Consider the following 13413-nt stretch of genomic DNA (forward strand, 5'->3'; position numbering starts at 1 on the left):
GGTTCATCCATGTTGTAACATATGACAGGGTATTGTTCATTTTTAAGTCTGAATTGTATAGATGTATTATTAATCTAGTCATCTGCTAATAGGTACCTGAGTGGCTTTTGTTATAAATGCTATGAAGAACATGGGTGTACAAATATCATTTCAGGTCCTACTTTCAGTTCTCTGGGGTATGTACCCAGAAGTAGAATTGCTGGATTGTATGGCAGTTCTATTTTTAAGTTTTTGAGAAACTGCCATACTGTGTTTTTGTTTTGTTTTTTGTTTTTTATATAAATTTATTTATTTTAATTGGAGGTTAATTACTTTACGATATTGTATTGGTTTTGCCATACATCAACATGAATCCGCCACGGGTATACACGTGTTCCCCATCCTGAACCCCCCTCCCACCTCCATCCCTGTACCATCCCTCTGGGTCATCCCAGGGCGCCAGTCCCAAGCAGGATAATTGCTTTACAACGTTGTGTTGGTTTCTCCCATTCAACAACATGCTGCTAAGTCACTTCAGTCGTGTCCGACCCTGTGCGACCCCATAGACGGCAGCCCACCAGGCTCCCCCGTCCCTGGGATTCTCCAGGCAAGAACACTGGAGTAGGTTGCCATTCCTTCTCCAATGCATGAAAGTGAAAAGTGAAAGTCAAGCCGCTCAGCCGTGTCCAACTCTTAGCGGCCCCATGGACTGCAGCCCATCAGGCTCCTCCATCCATGGGATTTTCCAGGCAAGAGTACTGGAGTGGGAATGAATCAGCCATAAATATACATATGTCCCCTCCTTCTTGAACCTCCCTCTCTCCCACCCTCCATCTCATTCCACTCCTCTAGGTTGTCTCAGAGTACTAGGTTGAGCTCCCTGTGCTATGCAGCAACTTTCCAATAGCTATCCATTTTACATACGGTAATGTACATGTTTCATGGCTATTCTCTCAAACCCGTCCCACCCTTTCTTTTCCCCACTGCGTCCAGTCTGTTTTCTATGTCTACATCTCTGTTTCTACCCTGAAAATATAGGTTCATCAGTACCATTTTTCTAGATTCCATGTATGTGCATTAATATACAATATTTGTTTTTCTCTTTCTGACTTACTTCACTCAGTATAACAGGCTCTAGGTTCATCTACCTCAGTAGAACTAACTTAAATGTGTTCCTTTTTATGACTGAGTAATAATTCCTTGTATGTATCTACCAGCTTCTTTATCCATTTATCTATTGATGGACATCTAAGTTGCTTCCATGTCCTATCTAGTGTAAATAGTGCTGTAAGAAACATTGGGGTGCGTGTGTCTTTTTCAGTTAAGGTTTTCTCAGGGTATATGCCCCATAGTGGCATTGCTGGGTCATATGGTAGTTTTAGTCCTAGTTTTTTTTTGTTTTTTTTTTAAGGCATCTGCATACCATTCTCCACAGTGGCTATGTCAACATTCCCACCAACTATGCAGGAGGATTCCCTTTTCTCCACATATTCTCCAGGATTTATTGTTTGTAGATTTTTTTTGTTTTTTTTTGGATGATGGCCATTCTGACTGATGTGAGGTGATACCTCATTGTAGTTTTGATTCGCATTTCTCTAATAATGGGTGATATGCAGATGATACCACCCTTATGGCAGAAAGCAAAGAAGAACTAAAGAGCCTCTTGATGAAAGTGAAAGAGGAGAGTGAAAAAGTTGGCATAAAACTCAACATTCAGAAAACTAAGATCATGGCATCTGGACCCATCACTTCATGGCAAATAGATGGGGAAACAGTGGAAACGGTGACAGACTTCATTTTTTTCGGCTCCAAAATCACTGCAGATAGTGACTGCAGTCATGAAATTAAAAGACGTTTGCTACTTGGAAGAAAAATTATGACCAACCTAGACAGCATATTAAAAAGCAGAGACATTACTTTGCCAACAAAGGTCTGTCTAGTCAAAGCTGTGGTTTTTCCAGTAGTCATGTATGGATGTGAGAGTTGGAATATAAAGAAAGCTGAGTGCTATAGAATTGATACTTTTGAACTGTGGTGTTGGAGAAGACTCTTGAAAGTCCCTTGGTCTGCAAGGAGATCCAACCAGTCCATCCTAAAGGAAATCAGTCCTGAATATTCATTGGAAGGACTGATGCTGAAGCTGAAACTCCAATAATTTGGCCACCTGATATGAAGAACTGACTCATTAGAAAAGAGCCTAATGCTGGGAAAGACTGAAGAATCTTTCCCAGCATCAGGGAAATAGACGATGAGATGGTTGAGTGGCATCACCTACTCAATGGGCATGAGTTTGAGTCAACTCCGGGAGTTGGTGATGGACAGGGAGGCCTGGCATTCTGCAGTCTGCTGCTGCTGCTGCTAAGTCACTTCAGTCATGTCCGACTCTGTGCAACCCCATAGATGGAAGCCCACCAGGCTTCCCCGTCTCTGGGATTCTCCAGGCAATTAGGTTGCAAAGAGTCGGACATGACTGAGAGACTGAATTGAACTGAACTGAACTGAATAATGAGCAGTGTTGAGCATCTTGTGTTTGTTGACCATCTGTGTGTCTTCTTTGGAGAAATGTCTGTTTAGGTCTTCTGACCATTTTTTGATTGGGTTGTTTGTTTTTCTGGTATTGAGCTGTATGAACTGCTTGTATATTTTGGAGATTATAACCTTTTGTCAGTTGTTTCATTTGCAATTATTTTCTCCCATTCTGAGGGTTGTCTTTTCAAAATTGTTCATAATTTCCTTTGCTGTGTAAAAACTTTAAAGTTTAATTAGGTCCCACTTGTTTATTTTTGTTTTTTATTTCCATTACTCTAGGAGGCAGGTCAAAGAGAATATTGCTGTGATTTATGTCTGAATGTTCTGCCTATATTTTCCTCTTAAGAGTTTCATAGTTTCTAGCTTTACGTTTAGATCTTTAATCTATTTTGAGTTTATTTTTGTGTATGTTATTAGGAAGTGTTCTAATTTCATTCTTTTACACATAGCTGTTCAGTTTTCCCAGCACCACTTATTGAAAGACTCTTTTCTCTGTTATATATTCTTGCCTCCTTTGTCAAAGATAAGTTGCCTATAGGTGCATGGGTTTATCTCTGGGCTTTCTATCTTGTTCCACTGATCTATATTTCTGTTTTTGTACCAGTACCATACTATCTTGATGACTGTAGGTTCGTAGTGTAGTCTGAAGTTAGGAAGGTTGATTCCTGCAGCTCTATTCTGCTTTTTCAAGATTGTTTTGGCTATTTGGGATCCTTTGTATTTCCATAGCAATTGTGAAGGTTTTTTGTTCTAGTTCTGCAAAAAATGCAACTGGTAATTTGCTAGGGATTGCATTGAATATGCAGATTGCTTAGGGTAGTATAGTCATTTTCACAATATTGATTCTTCCAATCCAGGAACATGATATATGTCTTTATTTGTTTGTGTCATTTTTGATTTCTTTCATTAGTGTCTTATAGTTTTCTGTGTACAGGGCTTTGGGCTTTCCAGGTGGCTCAGTGGTACAGAATCCACTTGCCAGTGCAGGAGGCACAGGAGACATGGGTTCAGTCCCTGGATTGGGAAGATCCTCTGGAACAGGAAATGCAATTGGCTCCAGTGTTCTTGCTTGCAATATTCCATGGACAGAGGAGCCTGGTGGGCTACAGTCTGTGGGGCTGCAGAGAGTCAGATACCACTGAGAAACTGAGCCCTCATACCCGTAGGTCTTTTGTCTGTTTAGGTAGGTTTATTCCTAGACATTTTATTTTTTGTTGTTGTTCCAGTGGTAAATGGGATTGTTTCCTAAATTTCTCTTTCTGATTTTTCATTCTTAGTGTATAGGAATGCAAGAGATTTCAGTGTATTAATTTTGTATCCTGCAACTTTAAGTAAATTCATTGATTAGCTCTAGTAATTTTCTGGTGGCATCTTCAGGGTTTTCTATGTATAGTATTGTGTCATCTACAAATAGTAAGAGTTTTACTTCTTTTTCAATCTGGATTGCTTTTATTTCTTTGTCTTCTCTGATTTACATGGCTAGGACTTCTGAAACTATACTGAATAATAATGGTGAGAGTGGGCACCCTTGTCCTATTCATGATCTTAGAGAAAGTGCTTTCAGTTTTTCACCATTGAGAATAATGTTTGCTCTGGGTTTGTCATATATGGCCTTTATTATATTGAGGTATGTTCCTTCTATGCCCATTTTCTGGAGAGTTTCTTTTATCATAAATCAGCATTGAATTTTTTCAGGAGCTTTTTCTGCAGCTATTGAGATGATCATATGGTTTATATCTTTCAATTTGTTAATATGGTGTATCACTTTGATTGATTTGCATATACTGAAGAATTCTTGTACCCCTGGGATAAATCCCACTTGATCATGGTGTATGATCCTTTTAATGTGTTGTCAGATTTGTTTGCTAGTATTCTGTTCAGGATTTTTGCATCTATGTTCATCAGTGATATTAGCCTGTAATTTTCTTTTTATGTGACATCTTTACCTGGTTTTGGTATCAGGGTGATTGTGGCCTCATAGAATGAGTTTTGAGTTTTCCTCCCTCTGCAAGTTTTTTGGAATAATTTGAGAAGGATAGGTGTTAGCTCTTCTCTAAATGTTTGACAGAATTAAACTGTGAAGCCATTGACCCTGGGCTTTTGTTTGTTGAAATATTTTTGATCACAGTTTCGATTTCAGTGCTTGTGATTGGTCTGTTCGTGATTTATCTTTCTTCCTGGTTCAGTTTTGGAAGGTTGTACTTTTCTAAGAATTTGCCTGTTTCTTCCAGGTTATCCGTTTTATTGGCATAGAGTTGCTCGTAGTAGTCTCTTATGACCCTTTCTATTTCTGCATTGTCTGTTGTAACTTCTTTTTCATTTTCAATTTTATTGATTTGAGTCTTCTTCCTTTTTCTCTTGATAAGTCTGGCTAATGGTTTACCAATGTTGTTAATCTTCTCAAAGAACCAGCTTTTAGTTTTATTGATCTCTGCTATTGTTTCCTTTGTTTCTTTTTCATTTATTTCTACTCTTATCTTTATAGTTTCTTCCTTCTACCAACTTTGGTGGATTTTGTGCTTTTTCATTTGCTTAGGTGTAAGGTAAGGTTGTTTATTGGATGTTTTTCTCATTTCTTGAGGTAAACTTGTATTGCTATCAGCTTCCCTCTTGGAACTGCTTTCACCTCTTCCCATAGCTTTTAGGTCATTGTGTTTTCAGAAATTGCCATACTGTTTCCTATAGTGGCTGCACCATTTCACAGTCTCACTTGTGGTTCATAAAGGTTTCAATTTTCCTGCATCCTCCCCAGCGCTTGTTGTCTCATGTCTTTGTAATGATAGCCATTCTAACAGGTGTGAAATGATATCTCATTGTGTTTTTTTTTTTTAATAATTTATCGAGGTATAGTTGATTTATAATGTCATATTTAATTATTGCTGTATAGTAAAGTGACTCAGTTGTACACATACATATTCTTTTTCATATTTTTTCCATCATAGTTTATCACAGAATGATGAATGTATTTCCCTGTGCTGTACAGTAGGACTTTATTGTTTATCCATCCTATATTTAATAGGTTGCATAATCTGTGTTTCCCTGATTATTAGTGATATTGAGCATCCACAGTTAGAAACCTCTCAACAAAGGAAAGCCCAAGATCAAATGGTTTCACTGGTGAATTCTACCAAATGTCTAAAGAAGTGTTAATATTGATCCTTCTCAAATTCTTACAAAAAATTGAAGAGCATGGAACACTGTCAAACTCATTTTACAAGGCCAGATACCAAAGCCAGATAAAGACATTACAAAAAAAAAAAAAAAAAACAGCTACAAGCCAACTAATTGGAAAAGACCCTGATGCTGGGAAAGATTGAGGGCAGGAGGAGAAGAAGGTGACAGAGAATGAGATGGTTGGATGGGATCACTGACTCAATGGACATGAGTTTGAGCAAACTTTAGGAGATAGTGCAGGACAGGGAAGCCTGGCATGCTGCAGTCCATAGCGTCGCAAAAAGTCCAACACAACTGAGCGACTGAACAACAACCAAGGTCAAAATACTAGATGAATATGAATAGAAAAATTCTCAACAAAATACTGGCAAACTGAATTTCGACAGTGCATTAAAAGGATCATGCACGAATGGTCAAGTGAGATTTTCCCTTGGAATACAAGTATGGTTCAATATATACAAATCAATAAATGTAATTATTGATTCAACTTACACATTTCTACTTGTTTATCTTGTTTAAAAAAAACCCAGCTCTTAGTTTCATTGACCTTTTCTATCATTTTCCCGGTTTCCATTTCATTTATTTCTGCTCTGATATTTGCTGTTTCCTTCTTTTTGCTAGTTGTAGATTTAGTTTTTTCTTTTTTAGTTCTTTAAGGTGTAAAATTAGATTGTTCATTAGAGATCTTTTTTTTTTTTTTAATGGAGGTATGTATTGCTATAAACTTCCCTCTTAGAGGTGCTTTTGGTCTATCTCATAACTTAGTGTGTTTGCTTCTGTTTCTATTTAAGATGTTTTTAAATTTCTTTTTTGTTTCTTCTTTGTCTCTTTGGTTTTTCAGGAGTGTGTTGTGTAATTTCCATGTATTTGTGAATTTTTCAGTTTTTTTCTACTATTGATTTTTAATTTAATACACTGTGGTTGGAAAAGATAGTATGATTTCAGCTTCTTAAATTGCTAAGATGTTTTGTGTGTAATTTACTTTGAAATGTATGAAAAATAAGATGAATTATTGAATGGATAAAGGGATGGACAGATGTGTGATAGTGTAAGAATAGTAAATGCTAAGGGTTCAGTTCAGTTTAATCACTCAGTTGTGTCCGACTCTTTGTGCCCCCATGGACTGCAGCCTGCCAGGCTTCCCTGTCCATCACCAACTCCTGGAGCTTGCTCAAACTTATGTCCATCGAGTTGGTGATGCCATCCAACCATCTCATCCTCTGTCGTCCCCTTCTCCTCCTGCTTTCAATCTTTCCCAGGCTCAGGGTCTTTTCCAATGAATCAGTTCTTCACATCAGGTGGCCAAAGTATTAGAGTTTCAACTTTAGCATCCGTCCTTCCAATGAATATTCAGGACTGATTTCCTTTAGGATGGACTGATTGGATCTTGCAGTCCAAGGAACTCTCAAGAGTCTTCTCCAACACCACAGTTCAAAAGCATCAATTCTTCAGTGCTCAGCTATCTTTATAGTCCAGCCCTTACATCCATACATGAATACTAGAAAAACCATAGCTTTGACTAGTTGGACCTTTGTTGGCAAAGTAATGTCTCTGCTTTTTAATATGCTGTCTAGGTTGGTCATAGCTTTTCTTCCAAGGAGGAAGCATCTTTTAATTTCATGGTGGCAGTCACCATCTGCAGTGATTTTGGAGCCCCAAGAAATAAAGTCTCTCACTGTTTCCATTGTTTCCCCATCTATTTGCCATGAAGTGATGGGACCAGATGCCATGATCTTAGTTTTCTGAATCTTGTGTTTTAAGCCAACTTTTTCACTCTCCTCTTTCACGTTCATCAAGAGGCTCTTTAGTTCTTCTTCACTTTCTGCCATAAGGATGGTGTCATTTGCATATCTGAGGTTATTGATATTTCTCCCAGCAATCTTCATTCCAGCTTGTGCTTCATCCATCCCAGCATTTCATGTGATGTACTCTGCATATAAGTTAAATAAGCAGGGTGACAATATATGGCCTTGATGTACTCCTTTCCCAATTTGGGACCAGTCTGTTGTTCCATGTCCAATTCTAACTGTTGCTTTTTGACCTGCATACAGATTTCTCAGGAAACAGGTAAAGTGGTCCGGTATTCGCATCTCTTGAAGAATTTTCCACAATTTGTTGTGATCTACACAGTCAAAGGCTTTGGCATAATCAATAAAGCAGAAGTAGATGTTTTTCTGGAACTCTCTTGCTTTTTCTATAATCCAATGGATGTTGGCAATTTGATCTCTGGTTCCTCTGCCTTTTCTAAATCCAGCTTGAACATCTGGAAGTTCACAGTTCATGTACTGTTGAAGCCTGGCTTGGAGAATTTTGAGCATTGCTTTGCAGGCATGTGAAATGAGTGCAATTGTGTAGTAGATGCAACATTCTTTGGGATTGGAATGAAAACTGACCTTCCAGTCCTGTGGCCACTGCTGAGTCTTCCAAATTTGCTGGCATATTGAGTGCAGAACTTCAACAGCATCGTCTTTTAAGATTTGAAATAGCTCAACTGGAATTCCATCACCTCCACTAGCTTTGTTCTTGCTACTGCTTCCTAAGGCCTACTTGAGTTTGCATTCCAGGATGTCTGGCTCTTGGTGAGTGATCACACCACCATGGTTATCTGTGTCATGAAGATCTTTTTTGTATAGTTCTTTTGTGTATTCTTGCCACCTCTTCTTAATATCTTCTCTTCTGTTAGGTCCATACCATTTCTGTCCTTTATCGAGCCCATCTTTGCATGAAATGTTCTCTTGGTATCTCTAATTTTCTTGAAGAGATCTCTGGTCTTTTGCATTCTATTGTTTTCCTCTATTTCTTTGCATTGATCGCTGAGGAAGGCTTTCTTATCTCTCCTTGCTATTCTTTGGAACTCTGCATTCAGATGCTTATATCTTTCCTTTACTCTGTGCCTTGCACTTCTCTTCTTTTCTCAGCTATTTGTAAGGACTCCTCAGACAACCATTTTGAATTTCTTTTTCTTGGGGATGGTTTTGATCACTGCCTCCTGTACAATGTACAATGTCATGAACCTCCGTTCATAGTTCTTCAGGCACTCTATCAGATCTAATCCCTTCAATCTATTTGTCACTTCCACTGTATAATCATAAGTGATTTGATTTAGGTCACACCTGAATGGTCTAGTGGTTTTCCCTAATTTCTTCAATTTAAATGTGAATTTAGCAATAAGGAGTTCATAATCTGACCCACAGTCAGCTCCCGGTCTTGTTTATGCTGACTGTAAACAGCTTCTTCATCTTCAGTTGCAAAGAATATAATCAATTTGATTTCGGTATTGACCATCTGGTGATATCCATGTGTAGAGTCCTCTCTTGTGTTGTTGGAAGAGGGTGTTTGCTATGATGAGTTGTGTTCTCTTGGCAAAACTGTTATCCTTTGCCCTGCTTCATTTTGTATTTCAAGGCCAAACTTGCCTGTTACTCCAGGTATCTCTTAACTTTGTACTTTTGCATTCCAGTCCCCTATGATGAAAAGGACATCTTCTTTTTGTGAAAAATAAGATGAATTATTGAATGGATAAAGAGATGGACAGATGTGTTATAATGTAAGGATAGTAAATGTTAAGGATAGACTAGCCAAAATATATTGGTATTCCTTGTCTTCTTAAATTTCGTTTCTGAAAAATTTCAGAATAAAATACTTGAGAAAAATTCTAATAATACTGTTACCTGAGAGAGCTGGCCTTTCATTCACTTACATATACATATGCCAAAAGTTCTCAACTGGGGGCAGATTAGTTCCCAGGGGACAGTGGTAATGTCCTGAGACGTTTTTGATCGTCATGACTGGGGGCCATGCTGCTGGCATCTGGTGGGTAAGGGCGAAGGATACTGCTAAACATGTTTCGATGCACAGCACAGCCCTCACAACAAAGACTGACCTAGCCCCCAAAGTCAATAGTGCTGAGGTTGAAAAACCCTAATATTTATACATATATCCATTCAGATGAATGTATGTTGTTCTTGTTCAGTCGTTCAGTCGTGTCTGACTTTTTGCAACCCCATGGATCATAGCACGCCAGGCTTCCCTGTCCTTCACCAACCCCTGGAGCTTGCTCATACTCATGTCCATTGAGTCAGTGTGCCATCCAACCATCTCATCCTCTGTCGTCCCCTTCTCCTCCTGCCTTCAATCTTTCCCAGCCTCAGGGTCTTTTCTAATGAATTGGCTGTTTGCATCATGTAGCCAAAGTATTGGAGCTTCACATCAGTCCTTCCAGTGAATATTCAAGACTGATTTCCTTTATTATTGACTGGTTTGATCTTGCAATCCAAGGGACTCTCAAGAGTCTTCTTCAACATCACAGCTCAAAAACATCTGTTCTTCAGCATTCAGCCTTCTTTATGGTCCGCCTCTCACATCCACACATGACTACTGGAAAAACCATATCTTTGACTAGATGGACCTTTGCTGGCAAAATAATGTTTCTGCTTTTTAATATGCTCTCTAGGTTTGTCATAGGTTTTCTTCCAAGGAGCAAGCATCTTTTAATTTCGTGGCTGCAGTCACCACCTGCAGTGATTTTGGAGCCCAAGAAAATAAAGTCTGTCACTGTTTCCACTTTGTCCCCATCTATTTGCCATGAGGTGATGGGACCAGATGCCATGATCTTCATTTATTGAATATTGAGTTTTAAGTCAACTTTTTCACTCTCCTCTTTCACCTTCATCAAGAAGCTCTTTAATTCCTTTTCTCTTTCTGCCATTAGGGTGATGTCATCTGCATATCTGAGCTTATTGATATTTCTCCCGGCAATCTTCATTCCAGCTTGTGCTTCATCCAGCCCAGCATTTTGCATGATGTACTCTGCATAGAAGTTAAATAAGCAGGGTAACAATATACAGCCTTGATGTACTCCTTTCTCAATTTTGAGCCAGTCCATTGTTCCATGTCTGGTTCTACCTGTTCCTTCTTGACCTGCCTACAGGTTTCTCAGGAGGTTGGTAAGGTGATCTGGTATTCCCATCTCTTTAAGAATTTTCTACAGTGGTTGTGAGCCACACAGTCATAGGCTTTAGCGTAGTCTTTGAAGCACAAATAGATGTTTTTCTAAAGTTCTCTTGCTTTTACTATGATGCAGCAGATGTTGGCAATTTGGTCTCTGATTCCTCTTCCTTTTCTAAATCCAACTTGTACATCTGGAAGTTCTTGGTTCACGTACTGTTAAAGTCTGGCATGGAGAATTTTGAGCGTTACTTTGCTGGCATGCAACAAAGTAATGTGTATATATATGCATATTGTATGCTTGCATGCATGCCTGCTCAGTCACATCATGGAGCTTTGCGGCCCCATGGACTGTAGCCTGCCTGGCTCCTCTATCTATGGGATTTCCCAGGCAAGAATACTGGATTGGGTTGCCATTTCCTCCTTCAGGGGATCTTCTTGACCCTGGGATCCAACTCACATCTCCTCCTGTGTCTCCTGCATTGGCAGGTGAATTCTTTATCACTAAGGTAACTACCCTTGAAAGTATAATTGCTCAGTTTTGTCCAACTCTTTGAGACTCCTTGGATTGTAGCCTGCCAGGCTCCAGTGTCTATGGAATTCTCTAGGCAAGAATACTGGAGTGGATTGCCATTTCCTTCTCCAAGGAATCTTCCCAACCCAGGGATCGAACCTGGGTCTCCAACATTGCAGGCAGATTCTTTACCATCTGAGCCACAAGGGGAGCCTTACATGTATATTAAACAAAATTGGACTCATAGTTTTATAACTTTGTTTTCATAATGTATTGTCATTTTCTCAGGTAATTAAATTGCCTTTCATATTGTCATGTTTTAATGATGATGTATATGCTGTGATTTATTGTGCCCATTTTTCTTTGGGCATTCTTTTAGGTTGTTTACCAATCTTTAGTATATCTCAGTACTATCAACCTTCCTTTTCAGACAAATCTCTATTCTGTGTAGTGAAGTTCTCTTCAGGAAGATTCATTCCTTCAAATCAGCTTGGGTGCCAGCATCGTCTGTGGCTGTGCCTTGGGCATTTGTTTTGGGGCTGTGCCCGGATTGTCATCTTTTGTTTGGGTTTTTTTCTCAGAAGCTCTGGCAAGCAGAGGCAGCAGCCAACAGTGTGGCATCTCCCTGGCCCTTTGTCAGTGCTGGGCTGCTCAAGCTATGTATCTGGGGCAGGGACAAAGAACCATGTGCTCCCACCCCCTGGACCATGTTCTGCTGACTTCTTAAAGACCCAACTGGACATTAACTGCTATCTTCTTTCAAATATAGGCCTCTTCTTCTGATGAAAAGAGAAAGGAAGAATGGACTACCATCACCAAACTTCCCTAGTCCCGTGTGGACAAGATAAATACATTTCCAAGTAAGATTTTTTGTTATGGTATTGTCCTTGCAGTGGCCGGTCCCATGTGGAGGGAAGCCACTGGCAGAGGAGCCTCCTCTGTACACGAGAGGAGCTCATGTGTGTGAGAAGGAGAAAGCAACTGCGTGTGGACTAGTGAGAGCATCAAGCAAGTTTGCTGCTATAGATAAAGAACATGCCCCCAGAGCCTGGCCATAGGGAGTGAAGTTAAGGGGGTCAAGACATGGTACCTTTAGAGGCTCGGAAGAGTTGATGTCCTGGAGAGTTTCTAGGAGGAGGAGTTGGTTGTGACAGCCCCAAATCTTTACACTGAATGACTGGACTTAAAGTGACAGAACGCCCTTGCCTCTTGCCTGAGAAGAGGCAGAAGCATACTTCAGTCTCCGCAAGCTCCTCCCTCCTCCCAGGCCTCCCTGCATTCACTTTCGGATAAAACTTGATCAGAGCATTTTCAGGTTTGACAGCTGTCACTCTGATCACAAAGGGTGTCATATGCTCTCTCTTCCATGTTTAGTATTGACAGCTATGGTCCCAGGGGAACAACTTGGAAACCAGTATTTAGAGGCCTTGTAAGGTTTTTAAAAAATGTTTTTATAAACTAAAAGCACGTAGGATAAAGAGACAAAAGCACCTCTTGAAGGAGAGTAGAAAAGTACATTAGAAGAGTAATGCAGAATATTACATTAGGGGTTCCCATGTGGTTCAACGGTAAATAATCTGCCTGCAATGCAGGAGACATGGGTTCAATACCTGGATTGGGAGAATCCCCTGGAGAAAGGAATAGCACCCCATTTCAGTATTCTTGCCTGGGGAATCCCACGAACAGAGGAGTCTGGTGACTATAGTCCATGGGGTTGTTAAGACTTGGATACAACTTAGCGACTAAACAACAAAGGTATGTCAATGAAGCCTAAGTCAATGGGGCCCAGAGCTCTCCCTTTTAACTTCCTGAAATCCTTGGAGTTTCTGAGTCTCATGAAGGTCTGTAGTGAATGTCTTCTTCTCACAGCATTTGTGAGAGAGGAAAGTCTGTGGAGAGGCTGAAGAAACCTTGTGTGTGGGCTTTAAAGTGCATTCGCTTCTATGAATCTGTGGTTTAACAAGGCCTGTGTATTTAGCTTGGGTTTGAGAAATGTAGTGAGAGCTGCTAACCATTGTCAGCAGACCAGACCTCCTTGGTTTTCTGGAGTTGCTCCTTACATTAAGTCTGTTCTAGGTAGTATTTACTCTTGATCTTGATCCTGGGAAAGTTTGTGATGGAAGATTGGTGGTTCTACACACCATGGGTGTGTGTATTTGTGTGTATGTACACATGTAGACAAACACCCCGACTGGAGTGACTGAAGGCCAGATTAGAGGTGAGAAAAAGAGGGAGTAATTGCATTATAAGTGATTTTAGCTGAGATTGTG

At 39.8% G+C, this 13413-nt stretch overlaps 1 protein-coding gene across 2 annotated transcripts in view; it reads left to right on the forward strand.

Annotated features, from left to right (window-relative positions):
* The window catches only part of RASSF2 (Ras association domain family member 2), a 59008-nt gene that overhangs the window by 20845 nt on the left and 24750 nt on the right, over positions 1-13413 (forward strand). For both annotated transcript variants that reach the window (XM_027559430.1, XM_027559432.1), the window contains exon 2: positions 11913-12003. In XM_027559430.1, coding sequence (XP_027415231.1) covers positions 11945-12003 — 59 coding nt within the window. In that variant the 5' untranslated portion in view covers positions 11913-11944. The remainder of the gene's footprint in view (positions 1-11912; positions 12004-13413) is intronic.

This window comes from Bos indicus x Bos taurus, chromosome 13 (assembly GCF_003369695.1).
Source record: "Bos indicus x Bos taurus breed Angus x Brahman F1 hybrid chromosome 13, Bos_hybrid_MaternalHap_v2.0, whole genome shotgun sequence".
Classification (NCBI taxonomy): domain Eukaryota; kingdom Metazoa; phylum Chordata; class Mammalia; order Artiodactyla; family Bovidae; genus Bos; species Bos indicus x Bos taurus.